The 16,102-nt window shown below is 36.2% G+C and overlaps 1 protein-coding gene across 1 annotated transcript in view; it reads right to left on the bottom strand.

Annotated features, from left to right (window-relative positions):
- Nucleotides 1-10,063, bottom strand: part of zgc:154142 (uncharacterized protein LOC555481 homolog) — a 45,384-nt gene extending 35,321 nt beyond the window's left edge. Inside the window, 5 exon segments of the mRNA XM_056456551.1 lie at nucleotides 615-712; nucleotides 2,371-2,511; nucleotides 4,269-4,362; nucleotides 6,526-6,662; nucleotides 9,764-10,063. Of these exon segments, the coding sequence (XP_056312526.1) occupies nucleotides 615-712; nucleotides 2,371-2,511; nucleotides 4,269-4,362; nucleotides 6,526-6,662; nucleotides 9,764-9,881 (588 nt within the window). The 5' untranslated portion in view covers nucleotides 9,882-10,063.
- Between the last annotated feature and the right edge of the window lie 6,039 nt (nucleotides 10,064-16,102).

Here is a 16,102-nt window from a genome sequence, read left to right as displayed (position 1 = left end):
AAAATCTCTGAGGAATATTTCCAGTACCTTGTTGAATCTCTGCCATGAAGGATTAAGGCAGTTCTGAAGGCAAAAGAGGGTCCAACACAGTAAGGGTCCGGTAAGTGTAGTTAAGCCTTTAAAGCCTTTAAATGTCACTTTAAGTGGAATACTAGTATCTTGAAAATATCAGGTCAAATATTATTTACTGTCATCATGGCAAACATAAAAGAAATCTGTTATTAGAAATGAGTTATGTAAATTATAATGTTTAGAAATGTGTTGAAAAAAATCTTCCTTCCATTAAACAGAAATTGGGGGAAAAAATAAACATAGGGGCTAATTCTAACTTCAACTGTAAATTATATCAAGCCATACAAGCCACAAAAACGTCACCTTACATAGATGAGCTGTGGGTGAGTAAATGAACAGGAAATGTTCATTTTTGAGTGAACTATCCCTTTAATACCCTCAGTTTTTAAATGCCAACAGAAATCGAAAACTGTATTCAGATCAGTAGGACAGTGGCTGGAGAAGAACAAAGATACAGCCTATAGAGAGCAGACTGGAAGAAGGCAGATTGTGATAAATCAAGAGCAGATGTAGAGGTCATACGGATCATCATCGGGACGCACCTGGTAGAGCGCGTCGTTCTCATAGTTTAGTGCTGGAAAGCCAGGAGTCAACAGCTCCCCGCGGTCACCTTCAAGAACACCACCGGCCTCGACTATTTCTAGATTAGAGAGAGAGAGAGAGAGAGAGAGAGTTAGCTACAAAGGGGTTTTTCTCTCAGTAAGCTCCTCCCACTCTTTTAAATGTACTGCACGGATTTACACACAAGGGGGGCATAGTGGCTCAGTGGTTAAAACTGTAACCTCACAGCAAGAAGGTCGCTGGTTCGAGTCCCGGCTGGGCCTGTTGGCATTTCTGTGTGGAGTTAGCAAGTTTTCCCTGTGTTGGTGTGGGTTTCCTCCGGGTGCTCCGGTTTCCCCCACAGTCCAAAGACATGCGCTATAGGTGAATTGAATAAGCTATATTGGCCTTAGTGTATGAGTGTGTGTGAATGGGTGTGTATGGGTGTTTCCCAGTACTGGGTTGCAGCTGGAAGAGCATCCGCTGTGTAAAACATATGCTGGATTAGTTGGCGGTTCATTCCACTGTGGCAATCCCTGAATAAGGGACTAAGCTGAAGGAAAATGAATGAATTACACACACACACACACACACACACACACACACACACACACACTGACATAGAGGAACGACAGAGATTTTACTCCATTGAAAGAAACCAAAATGGGTTTTCTGACAGCTTCCCCCTTTTTGAATACACACACTTACATCATACACACACACACACACACACACACACACACACACAACAGGAATGGCAGAGATTTAGCTGCATAGAGAGACAGCAAAACAAATGTACTCATAGGCCCCCTCTTCTGAATACACACACTTACAATCACACATGCACACACACACCCACAATCAAATAATACGCACACTTTATCATTATTATTCATATCATACACACATGGTCATCCTTATAAACACATGCATACTCATGGGTATGAGTATGTGTGTGTGTGTGTGTGTGTGTGTGTGCATGAGTGTGTGTGGATGTTTGTGCATGTGACAGTTCACATGCACAAACATCCACACACACTCATGCACACACACACACACACACATACTCATACCCACATGCATACAATCATACACATATGCACACGCAAACACACACACACTTGTAAACACATGCACAAACTCTCGCATACACTTATACCCACATGCACACACACACACTCATACGTTCGTGCACACTCCCACACACATATTCATATCATACACACATTCACACACTTATGCACACACTCTCACATGCAGACTCATAAACATGCACACACACACACGCACACACACGCACACACTCATAAACACGTGCACACACTCATTAACACACTCTCACATGCAGACACCATACACACATTAACACATGCACATACTCTGTCACACATGCACACTCTCACATGCACAAACACACACACTCTCACAAAGACTCTCTCTCTCTCTCACACACATACACACTTGCACACAAAGGAATGGATCGGCAGAGATTTAGCTGCATAGAAAGACACCAAAACAAATTTCCTGACTACACACACACACACACTTACATGCTTAGACACTCTCATACTCTCACACACAGACTGGAGCACTGTTTCTAGGTCAGCTGCAGCGAGACTCTTCCAGCAGTCTCTCAGAGAGTGTGTGTGTGTGTGCTGATATGCAAGGCGCAGACGTGTGTATTGTTCAGATGTGTAATAGTGCTGTTATGAACTGAAGCTGTGATGTGAGTGAGTGCGTGTGTGTGTGTGTCTTCACCTGACGTCTCCTCTGCGCTCACGGTGCGATACACAGCTCTGAATCCGGTGTCTGTGTGTCTGTCATTGGTGTCGAAGTACACAAAGAGGCTGTTTCCCAAAGACACGATTGCTCTCGGTGTGGAATAGCCACAGTACTTCCCTGTAAGAGCAACACACGCTCAGTGTGTGTGTGTGTTCATGATGGTACTTATTTATTTTATTTATTCAAATGATAATGAAGCCTAATTTAGGACAATTCAGCATTTTTTGTGTAGTTTTGCCATTTTGCTCATACTATTATCGCGATAACGATACTTTTTTCCCATATAATTTCATTGAACAAAATAACATACTTACTGTATGAATTATACATTTAAAATGTCAAATATACACTAGCCGGCCACTTTATTAGGTACATCTTACTAGTACCGGGTTGGACCCTTTTTTTGCCTTCAGAACTGCCTTAATCCTTCATGGCACAGATTCAACAAGGTACTGGAAATATTCCTCAGAGATTTTGGTCCATATTGACATGATAGCATCACACAGTTGCTTCAGATTTGTTGGCTGCACATCCATGACGCGAATCTCCCAATCCACCACATCTCAAAGGTGCTCTATTGGACTGAGATCTGATGACTGTGGAGGCCATTTGAGTACAGTGAACTCATTGTCATGTTCAAGAAACCAGTCTGAGATGATTCACGCTTTATGACATGTAGTGATATCCTGCTGGAAGTAGCCATCAGAAGATGTGTACACTGTGGTCATAGAGGGATAGACATGATCAGCAACAATGCTCAGGTAGGCTGTGGCGTTCACACGATGCTCAATTGGTACTAATGAGCCCAAAGAGGTGTCAAGAAAATATCTATCACACCATTACACCACCACCTTCAGCCTGAACCGTTAAAGGCAGGATGGATCCATACTTTCATGTTGTTGGCGCCAAATTCTGACCCTACCATCCGAATGTCGCAGCAGAAATCGAGACTCATCAGACCAGCCAACGTTTTTCCAATCTTCAATTGTCCAGTTTTGGTGAGCCTGTGCGAACTGTAGCCTCAGTTTCCTGTTCTTAGCTGACAGGAGCGTCACCCAGTGTAGTCTTCAAAGATACTCTTCTGCAGACCTCGGTTGTAACGAGTGGTTATTTGAGTTACTGTTGCATTTCTATCAGCTGGAACCAGTCTGGCCATTCTCCTCTGACCTCTGTCATCAACAAGGCATTTGCGCCCACAGAACTGCCACTCACTGGATATTTTCTCTTTTTCAGACAATTCTCTGTAAACTCTAGAGATGGTTGTGTGTGAAAATCCCAGTAGATCAGCAGTTTCTGAAATACTCTGGCCAGCCCATCTAGCACCAACAACCATGCCACGTTCAGAGTCACTTAAATCACCTTTCTTCCCCATTCTGATGCTCTGTTTGAACTGCAGCAGATCATCTTGACCATGTGTACATGGCTAAATCCATTGAGTTGCTGCCATGTGTTCGGCTGATTGAAAATTTGCATTAACGAGCAGTTGGACAGGTGTACCTAATAAAGTGGCCGGTGAATGAAAAAACACACATTAAAGGTTTAGTTATTCAAGTTATCTTATACTTTACATACAATCTAAAGGAGAAAAGCTTTTTTTTCCACATAATAATTTTTCTAATTACATTTGAAGTATGCAGTTTTCGTGCTGTAGAGTATGAGTTCTGTCATTCAGTATAAGCGATGGTTCAACAGCCCCCCTCCCCAACAAAAACAAAAAAAAGACGCAGTTTCATTCAGCCAGTCTGTCAGAAGTGAATGATCTCCTGCCCTCTGGAATGAATGCAGGCAGATCCCTCCTGCGCTCGTGGTAATTAACTTGCAGTTTTTTTTCTGACTTTCTGCAGGGAATGAAAATGATGACCGTCAAGACTCACCGATGGTGCCGAGTTCATCCCTCAGAGAGACGGAGTCGGCTTGACACATGCTGGAGTCTTCAATGGAGAAATGCTCAAACCACAGATGAACCACCTGCAGGAACACACTCATCTGCTGAGGCTGAGACACACTTTACACACACACACGCTACACATTTGATACACTTCACTCAAGCTGCATTATGTGGAGAAACTAAATTTCACGGAATTGAATTATGAGCTTTAATTCTGAATTAAGACGTGATAATACGCTGTAAAAATATCCGTAAGTTAGCAGTTTTCATATTTTATGATTCATGTTTTTATTTTTCCTCATTTATTTATGCTTTTGAATTGCATTATGTGACCTTGACCTTTTTTCCAACAACTTTTAACCTTGAAAAGTTTGAGAAAGTGACTTTTATGAACATTTTTAATAGTGTAAAGTGCTCTATTGTCTGTGTTGGTGTTGTATATTACGCTACAAAAACCTGGTAATAAACTGCCAGTATATTTTCTGTTATTTACAGATTTACTTCTCTGTATATTATTTCTTATACATTATATCATTTCAAACTACTAAAATGTCAATCAAAGTCACTTTGTTAAACTGTAGCATTGAATTTTTAACATAAAAAGTCGACAGAGCAGAGATCAACATGCCATAATGCAATTTACAACCATAAATAAAGGGAAAACACTTGTGGATCACAAAATACACTGTTAATTAACAGATATTTTTTACAGTGTAGTGTTTTCTTACAGAACATACAGTACTCAAAAAATCTTTATTTACAACTTGTTAAAGCATTTAAATAAGTATATACTGTATAAAGTGTCTTAAGCCATACACAATCTAATGTCAAATAAATGTACTGCTATCAAATTAATATACTATTTACTATTTATTTAGGAAAAATAAAATGAGTATTTTAGGGTAATGTTTTTTTTATGGTTCAATTATTATTCTAAAATTATTTTGACATTTATTTATTTAGATGCCTTTTTTAATATAATAACTCATAATTTAATTAAGCCAAAAAGCTCTTAAGATTTATAATAATATATTTTTTATAATCTATGTTTGCATTATTACATTTTATTATATTACCATTATTTATTAATTTATTTATTATTGAAATAATTATTTTTCTTTAAAATTACGCATATTATATCACAATTTTCTCATTACATAAGGTGACAATTAATAAAGACAAAATAATAATTATATAATTATATATATATAGAATATAATTAGAATCATTATATTTATTTATATATACATATATATATATATATATATATATATATATATATATATATATATATATATATATATATATATTATATATATATAATATATATATATATATATATATATATATATATATATATATATTATATATATATATATATATATATATATATATATATATATATATATATATATATATATATATATATTAGAAAGAAAAAAATATTTTTATTATTATTATTTATTTTTATTATTCATTCATTTATTTTCTTTTCGGCTTAGTCCCTTTATTAATCAGGGGTCACCACAGCGTAATGAACTGCCAACTTATCAAGCATATGTTTACACAGCGGATACCCTTCCAGACACAACCCAAAAGTGGGAAATTTATTTTTATTAATTTAGCAAAAATAAAAGGTATTTTTGGGTAATTTTTATATCTTATCTCTTTACTTTTTTTCAATTTCTTATTATTATATTATTCATAATTTTGACATATATTTATTTTTTGTTTACATCATGGTTTATCACAAAATTATACTGTAAATGTTTTTTTAAATGGATGCTTTGTATTGTTTAGATTTTTAATTCCTAAATTGCTTAATAGGAGAATGTTATCAAAATGAATAGCTATACAGAGTAATCCAAAATAAAAGAAGAAAAAAATCCACAAAAATTACTAAAATAAGACTTGTTTCAACTAAATCCTAAACTAAAGACTTTTTATCACTGATAAACAATGACATCACAGAACAAAGATTCTATTACAGTCACTATTAGAATGTTTTACAGAACATTCCAGAATATAATCCAATGCTCTGTGCACATTCCCTGATAACCATCGTCAGCAGTAACATTTAAAACTAAAAAATGACGTTGTTTTGAAGACTCTGAGTCTGTATTTAGATCCTCAAATGAAGGGAAGTGCTCTCAGAAAGCCGAGCACGTGTACAGTAGGTCATTCTCTCAGTGCGCTAATGAGCAGCTAGCAGCTAATGAGCTGAGCTGAGTGTCTTCCTCTACCTTATTGGCTTCCACTGTGATGTGCCAGGCGCAGCTCATGCCATTGTTGTAGCTGTTGGGGTGATTCCCACTGGAAAACTCCCCGGAGGAGGCGGTGAGCTCCTGCAGACCCCCGCATCCCCCCTCCGTCTGCTCATCTGTGGACAGACACAGCAGCAGCAATACACTTTGACATGGCCTGTGTAAACAGATTGATTATTTTCCCTCAGGTGAAGCTGTTTTCATGGATTCAGCCTCGCCGAACATAATGCAGTTTTAGCCTGCAGACTGATTCTTTAGAACAGGTTTGTTGATACAGTAGTAGCTGTATTATGACATATACTGAAGCAAATCACTATCCAATTAAGTTAGCTTCATGGTTTTTACAAATTGAAATGTATTTAAATATAAAACAATTAAGATGTCCCCCAAAAAACCTGAAGAATTGTGTTGATTGCATTTTTTACCCTGCTTTTGCTTACTTGGAGAAATGCTTCAAGTGTTATTTTAATCCTATAAAACGTTAGCATTATTGTACAGATATCTTGGAAGTAAGAAAGTGATTACAGGAAGTTTCTTGGAGCAATTTTCGAGTGTTACAGTTTCACTTCATAATTTACATATATATAGTGCTTTCTGAAGAGGAGAGTGCTGAATTGCATTGCGCAGGTTTCACAATAGCGTTGTTCCCGTTGGTCTGATTCAAGCAAATGTTTAGTCATTTAGTCATGAACTCTGAGAGATCAAATTCCCCCGATTCTTTGACATGTAAGATTCAGTAGTTAGTCTGAACGGATCATTTGAATCAATGGATGATTTACTGAAGACTCACTCTGAAATTTATATCAGTGAGTTTTTAATTGGAGATTCAGTCTTAACAGATCATTTGAATTAGTGAGTTTTTAGCTGGAGACTCACTCTGAAATTATTTGAATCAGTGAGATTTTATTGAAGATTCACTCTGAACAGATCATTTAAATCATCGAGTTTTTATTGAAGATTCACTCTGAACGTATCATTTAAATGAGTGAGGTTTTAAACTGAAGATTCACTCTGAATCGATCATTTGAATCAATGAATAATTTACTGGGAACTCACTCTGAAATCAATTGAATCAGTGAGTTTTTAACCTGAGACTCACTCTGAAATCATTTGAATCAGTGAGATTTTATTGAAGATCCACTCTAAACGGATCATTTAAATCAGTGAGTTTTTATTGAAGATTCACTCTGAACGGATCATTTAAATCAGTGAGTTTTTAACTGAAGATTCACTCTGGATCGATCATTTGAATCAATGAATTATTTACTGGGGACTCACTCTGAAATCAACTGAATCAGTGAGTTTTTAACTGGAGATTCTCTATGAATGGATCATTTTAATTAGTGAATCCTTTACTGCAGACTTACTCTGAAATAATTTTAATCTGTGAGTTTTAAACTTGAGATTCACTCTGAACGGATCATTTGAATCAAAGAATAATTTACTGGAGATTCACCCTGAACAGATTATTTGAATCAGTGAATCATTTACTAGAGACTCACTCTGAAATAATTTGAATCAGTGAGTTTTTAACTGGAGATTCACTCTAAGCAAATCATTTGAATCAGTGAATCATTTACTGCAGACTCACTCTGAACAGATCATTTGAACCAATGAGTGTTTAACAGGAGATTTACCGTAAACAGATGATTTGAGTCAATGAATCATTTACATTTACTGCAGGCTCACTCTGAAAAGATCATTTAAATCAGTGAGTTTTTAACTGGAGATTCTCTATGAATGGATCATTTGAATCAGTGAACCATTTACTAGAGACTCACTCTGAAATCAATTGAATCAGTGAGTTTTAAACTGGAGACTCACTCTGAACAGATCATTTAAATCAGTGAATCATCTACTGGAGACACACTTTGAAATGATTTAAATCTGAGTTTTTAACTGGACTTTCACTCTGAACGGATCATTTCAATCAGTGAATGTTTAACTGCAGATTTACTCTGAATGGATCAATTGAATTAGTCAATCATTTACTGCAGACTCTGAATGGATCATTTTAATCAACAAGTTTTAATTAGAGATTCATTCTGAATGGATCTTTTTTTATGTGAAGCTGCTTTGACACAATCTATGTTGTAAAAGCGCTATACAAATGATGGTGAATTGAATTGAATCATTTGAATCAGTTAATCATTTACTGCAGATTCACTCTGAACAGATCATTTGAATCAGTGAATCATTTACTCCAGACTCACTCTGGATGGATCATTTGAATCATTTGGTTGTTAACCAGTGCTGGGTAAGTTACTTTAAAAAAAAAGTAATAGATTAAAAATTACTGACTACTACTGGAAAATTGTAATCTGATTACATTACTAATTACTTCATGTAAAAAGTAATCAGATTACTAGTTGCTTAAATTTGAAGTTACTTTTAAAACATATAAAATATACCTATAAAAATACAAAATAAACTGCAGCTCTTTCAGTAATTTAATATTCACTGAAATGCATCACAATTGGTTGATCACAGCAGCTTGACATATTCATGACAAGTTCGCCCAAAACGTAAAAAATATGTGTGTGCAAGCCGCACACCTCCGTTGGAAATAACAAACTTGCGTGTGCAAAAGACACAATATGTGAACGGCCCCATAAGCAGCTACCCTTCTCTTCACATTCAGAAGATACCCTCACTCCAGATCCTGCACAAAATCTAATTAAGCCTGTTTAGGCTGAGTTAGGCTGCCGTGTTTTTGGGCGCCGGTGTTTTCCATGGCAATGAGTATTGTCGTAGAATGCTTTCTAATCAAGTGCTTGAACAAGTTCCTGGTCGAGTTAAAAGCAGTCGAAAGTTGTTTAGAGACTAGACATAAACTGCATTTCACAGTAATCATTTTGTTTTTACGCTGAATGAAATCAAAGTAATGTCTGTATATATTTGTAACGTAAGTAACTCAACTACACTGACTTTAGTAACTGTAATCCAATTACACTACTGTAAAATGTAATTCGTTACATTACTGCATTGCTCAAAACTGTAATTAGAATACAGTAACGCTTTACTGTGGAACGGTTTGTACCACAGAACACACAAATGCGGTTTGTACAGTACAGTACAGTATTTGATTTTGGAATGTGGGTAAATAAAATTAAAAGTTTCCTAAAACAATAATACTCTGATAAAGTACAGATACTAAAAACATACTTTAATACAGTAGTGAATTTAAAAATACAGTTCTGAAGTAACAGAAATTCACCTTTTAGACTCCTCTCAAGGACAAAGACCACCACTAGTCCAACACAGACTGCAGTCAGGGCTACAAACAGGAAGATCAGACTCTTCTCTAGTCCCGTCAGACTTTTCTTGGACTTCATCTGTGCTAATAGTTGATGTCCAGTGCACAAACCGTGTGATTTGTGTCCTCAGATGGAGATGACAGAGTAGCGTTCCCCTCACTGATGCTCTAATATTTATAATGTTGCACTGACCTTTGTGGAGATGTACTTTAGTCTCAGACGGGATGGCTGTAAAAGCACTTTCTGCGAGTGTCTTCTTGACGCTTTTTACTGTATGTGCAACAGGTCAGATTGTACGTTTAGGAACTCATGCTGGTTTTATCTTGGAGAGCTTATCAGTCCAGTGAAAGCTGTGATAATGGTCTCGAATGATTAACTAAAGAATTATCTTACATTGCAAAAAATAGTTTCTCACCTAGAGGTTTAGTCTTGTTTGTAGTCCAAATATACCAAATTTCTGATTACGTACCCCTATATACATTTCTGGAGAGTGCCAAATATGACCTAGGAGGTGAAATTTGTGCAGTTTTTGCTTGAATACACTAGAGGACGCTGTGTATGCTTTTTGAAATCTCAAATTTCTCTTGCTAGTGCCATTTGCGCCTGCTGTTCTCATGTAAATCCACCAGAGGGCGTTGTCGACTGACTGACCGACTGACCGATCGACTGACTCACCTTCCTCCTTCCCTAAACCCAACCAACAGTGTTTTCAAAAGCACAGATTGACCAGCGCCCACCCACTTCCATCAACCCAACCAACGGTTTTAAAAAGCTATCCAGAAAAAGAAAAGCCCTCGCGGCAGCTTGATTTTTACTTCGTTTTCAGATTTGACCACATTCTCACTCTGTTATTTACTTGTTTATTTAATTTTTCGGCTTCTGTTTTTGTCTTACCCTCTTTCTGAAACTGTTCTTTGCCAGATTCGAGCCCATTATGGTGGTCAACTCCTCTCTGACATATAAGATTCATACGTTTCATTTTTATGTTGCTTAACGAGTAAGAAATGTATTATATCTGTGGTGTAAATGTAATTTGGTCACATGACGTCCTCTAAAAATGCAGAATATTAAAGAGATAGTTCACTCAAAAAAAGTGTATTACTTAATTTATTCTCTTTTATTTGCGTTTAAGACCTTTATGTACAGCCGGGGGAATAAGTATTGAACACGTCACCATTTTTCTCAGAAAACATTCTCAGCGAAATTTCTCAGAAAATAAATTTTCAGCGAATGTTGATAACAACCAGAGAAATCTGTACATGTGAAGAAAAAAAATCAAAATAGTTTACAAATAAAGTTATGTGTAATAAAATGAAATGTTGCAGGGGAAAAGGTATTGAACACATGAAAAAAGGAAGGTGTAAAAAGGCAGTAAAGGGTGGACTAGGTGAGACCAGGGTGGACATTTCAGCAAGACAATGATCCAAAATACTGCCAAGGAAACTTTCAAATGCTTTCAGAGAAAAAAAATAAACCTGTAGAATGGCCCAGCCAATCACCTGATATGAATCCAATAGAGATTACAAAATAAACATCAGATTTGATAAACGAGACCCACAGAACCATCCAGATTTTTACACTCTGTTGATGAAAAAACTCACCTCAGCAATGCGCTGGAGTTCATTCTTCACAGGAGAGGCGTCTTTAAGATGCCGTGACCAAAAAAGCCTTTTATATAAAGTAATAAATACATTTTAGTAGTTCAGTGCTTTCTCCTTGTGTTATTCCATTGTTATTACGCATAACTAATTTTCCGGATGTTTTTGTTTAGTTTTATTTTTTGTTTGTATTGTTTGTGGGTTTTCCCCACTGTATTTCTTCTATTGAACACAAGAGAAGATATTTTGAAGAATGCCATTTGTGGCACCCGTCAACTTCCATAGTTGGTATTACAGTAGAAGTTGATGTGTTTACCAGTTTCCAACATTCTTCAAAATATCTTCTTTTGTGTTCAACAGAAGAAACTCAAATAGGGTTTGAATTGTGAGTGAAGGGTGGGTAAATGATTGTGGAACTGTCATTTTTGCGTGAACTATTCCTTCAAAGTCCACTTGAAATCAAAATGTACAGTGTTTATTTTGCGAGCTCATCTTGTTATCTTAAGGTGAATAATTAATCTATGCATATTAATACACTGTTTGTTTTGGTAATCTTCAATCAAAGCCTGACCATTTGCATCTGCATTTGGAGTGGTGATCCTTCTGTTGACGTCATTAATTATTAATACCCCTACCGTTTGCTATGAGCAAATGATGTGCAAAAGAAAGCCCACAGTCCAAATACACGCGCTATAGGTGAATTGGGTAAACAAAATTGTCCATAGTGTATGAGTGTGTGTGAATGAGTGTGTATGGGTGTTTCCCAGTACTGGGTTGTGGCTGAAAGGGCCTTTGCTGTGTAAAACAAACGCTGGAATAGTTGTTGGTTCATTCCACTGTGGTGACCCATGATAAACAAGGGACTAAGCCGAAGAAAAAAGAATGAATGAATGAATGAATGTTCTTGCCCATAGAATTCGATTCAAGTGCATCCGATGTGTTTTAGTCTGGAATTTATGGCAAGTGCGAATTGAATTTTGGCTAAAGTTATCCCTTTTGACCTTCATGTGTGGGCACAATGCTGCATACTAGTTCATACAAATACCTGGATCTATTGAGTCTAAAAATAAACACCCCGAGGGCCAGCAATTGACTGAACACTTTGTACCTGGGAAGAAGAAAAAATAGAAGTCAACAGGGAAGAAAGAGAGCAGCTTGCAGTGCCGCACATACTGTCAAGGCCTGTTTTGCTCGGGCATTGAACAGGGCTGAATGAAAGAGGGTCTTTCTATAGAGAAGCAGCCCATATACAGTTGAAATCTGAATTATTAGCCCCCCTGTATATTTTTTCCCCCAATTTCTGTTCAACAGATTTTTTTCAGCACATTTCTAAACTTAATAGTTTTAATAACTCATTTCTAATAACTGATTTATTTTATCTTTGCCATGATGACAGTAAATAATATTTGACTAAATATATTTGAAGACAGTTCTATATAGCTTAAAGTGACATTTAAAGGCTTAACTAGGTTCATTAGGTTTACTAGGAAGGATAGGGTAATTAGACAAAGTTATTGTATAATGATGGTTTGTTCTGTAGACTATCAGAAACAAATATTGCTTAAGGGGGCTAATAATATTGACCTTAAAATGACTTTTAAAAATTTAAAAACTGCTTTTATTCTAGCCGAAATAAAACAAATAACAAGAAAAAATATTATAAGAAATACTGTGAAAAATTCTCTGTTCTGTAAGACATAATTTGGGAAATATTTGAAAAGGAAAATTCACAGGAGGGCTAATAATTTTGACTTCAACTGTATCTGTTTCTTTCTGTAGGAGGTTTTGGAAAGCAGCGTCACTTTCTGGAAAAATCTGCAGAGAAAAAGGAGTTCTGCACAGAGTGGCAATTCATTATCTTATAAAGATAACGAGGAACTGTGTGCTGCTCATTTAGAGATTGGATTATAATGTTATATTCATGTCGTGGAAGAGATTTGATCTTCCTAAGCGAATTTTTAATTAATACTTCAGCTTTTTTACTCATGTATTAAGAGTGTACCTTGTCTGTGAAAGATATACAGTATTTGAAGTAAGATATCTTAAAGTCACCATCCAAACAAACTATTCTCATGACTGACATTTACTAGGAATGATTTATTTCAGTGTTATTATTTTTCCTCTAAATATCTTGCCCTCCTTATCCATCTCTGATGAAGATGCATTTGATGATGTGGCGATATATATATATATATATATATATATATATATATATATATATATATATATATATATATATATATATATATATATATATATATATATATATACACTCATTGGCCACTTTTTAGGTACACCTGTCCAACTGCTTGTTAATGCAAATTTCTAATCAACCAATCACATGGCAGCAACGATCTGCTGCAGTTCAAACCGAGCATCAGAATGGGGAAAAAGGGGATTTAAGTGACTTTGAATGTGGCATGATTGTTGGTGCCAGACGGGCTGGTCTGAGTATTTCAGAAACTGCTGATCTACTGGGATTTTCACGCACAACCATATCTAGGGTTCACAGAGAATGGTCTGAAAAAGAGAAAATATCCAGTGAGTGGCAGTTCTGTGGGCACAAATGCCTTGTTTATGCCAGAGGTCAGAGGAGAATGGCCAGACTGATTTGAGCTGATAGAAAGGCAACAGTAACTCAAATAACCACTCGTTACAACCGAGGTCTGCAGAAGAGCATCTCTGAACACACATCACGTCCAACCTTGAGGTGGATAGGCTACAGCAGCAGAAGACCACAAGCGCCACTCTTGTCAGCTAAGAACAGGAAACTGAGGCTACAATTCACACAGGCTCACCAAAATTGGACAATAGAAGATTGGAAAAACGTTGCCTGGTCTGATGAGTCTCGATTTCTGGTAGGGTCAGAATTTGGCATCAACAACATGAAAGCATGGATCCATCCTGACTTCTATCAACGGTTCAGGTTGTTGGTGGTGGTGGTGGTGTAATGGTGTAGGAGATATTTTCTTGGCACACTTTGGGCCCATTAGTACCAATTGGGCTTCGTGTCAATGCCACAACCTACCTGAGTATTGTTGCTGACCATATCCATCCCTTTATGACCACAGTTTACCCATCTTCTGATGGCTACATGTCACAAAGCGTGAATCATCTCAGACCGGTTTCTTGAACATGACAATGAGTTCACTGTACTCAAATGGCCTCAACAGTCACCAGAGCTCAATCCAATAGAGCACCTTTGGGATGTGGTGTAACGTGAGATTGGCATCATGGATGTGCAGCCGACAAATCTGCAGCAACTGCGTGATGCTATCGTGTCAATATGGAGCAAAATCTCTGAGGAATATTTCCAGTATCATGTTGAATCTATGCCACGAAGGATTAAGGCAGTTCTGAAGTCAAAAGGGGGTTCAACTCAGTACTAGTAAGGTGTACCTAATAAAGTGGCCAGTGAGTGTATATTATAAAAGATACTTACTCCGTTTATTAATCAAGTGGTTCTAGTTGGATTTGCATGGCAAACCTTAAATAAAAAAAAATTTTAACACATTTTTTAAAAAGTTCAAATTTAACATTTTATGTCTTAAAATTTTAGCTACTGTACTATCATAATCAATCAACATACAGTTGAAGTCAGAATTATTAACCCCCCTGTTTATTTTTTCCCAAATTTCTGTGTAACAGAGAGATTTTTTTTCTGCATATTTCTAAACATAATAGTTATAATAACTCATCTCTAATAACTGATTTATTTTATCTTTGCCATGATGGCAGTAAATAATATTTGACTAGATATTTTTCAAGACACTTCTATACAGCTTAAAGTGACATTTAAAGGCTTAACTAGGTAAATTAGGTTAACTAGGCAGGTTAGGGTAATTAGGCAAGTTATTGTATAATGATGGTTTGTTCTGTAGACTATCGAAAAAAATATAGCTTAAAGGGGCTAATAATTATGACCTTAAAACCGTTTTTAAAAAATGAAAAACTGCTTTTATTCTAGCCGAAATAAAACAAATAAGACTTTCTCCAGAAGAAAAAATATTATCAGACATACTGTGAAAATTTCCTTGCTCTGTTAAACATCATTTGGGAAATATTTAAAAAACATCAAAGGGGGGCGAATAATTCTGACTTCAACTGTATGTAATTTACAAAAATTCTGCACTGAAATAGCAAAAATGTCAGCAGATTCTTCCTGAGCCTGGTCATATGAGCTCCACTCAGCCTGATCTTACAAGTTTAGTGGCTAATTCGGAGTTTAGTCATTATGCACACAGCTGAGAGTGTTAAACTTAAATAAATTATCATATTTGTAATTCCAATGGTTGAAAAAATAAATGTAAAGGTCAATTTCCTCATATGTTGTGGATATAACATGTTTTTATATATGTAAAGCTCTAATATGAACTTGTATGTAATTTGCAAATAATGCCATATATCAGGTTTCTATATAGGACACGTCAGAGTCAGAATTAACTGATTCATTTTGCAATCGACTCCCAGCTCTAATTAACATAAACTATTTGTAAATAATCATCAGTTTACATGCATAATTTTAGACTGCTTACAATAACATTTATGCTTGTAGCAGACTCTATTATGCAAAGCCATTTGTTGAGGAGTGAAGAGTATTTGTATAGTGCACAATGCCAGGTTCAGTTCACTGAAAATCAAGGCCTCAAGATTGGGATAAAAATAGTAAAGCGAGAGCTCATGCTATTGGAACAGGATCTC

Source organism: Danio aesculapii, chromosome 1 (assembly GCF_903798145.1).
Source record: "Danio aesculapii chromosome 1, fDanAes4.1, whole genome shotgun sequence".
Classification (NCBI taxonomy): domain Eukaryota; kingdom Metazoa; phylum Chordata; class Actinopteri; order Cypriniformes; family Danionidae; genus Danio; species Danio aesculapii.
This window is presented reverse-complemented; position numbering and strand designations above follow the sequence as displayed.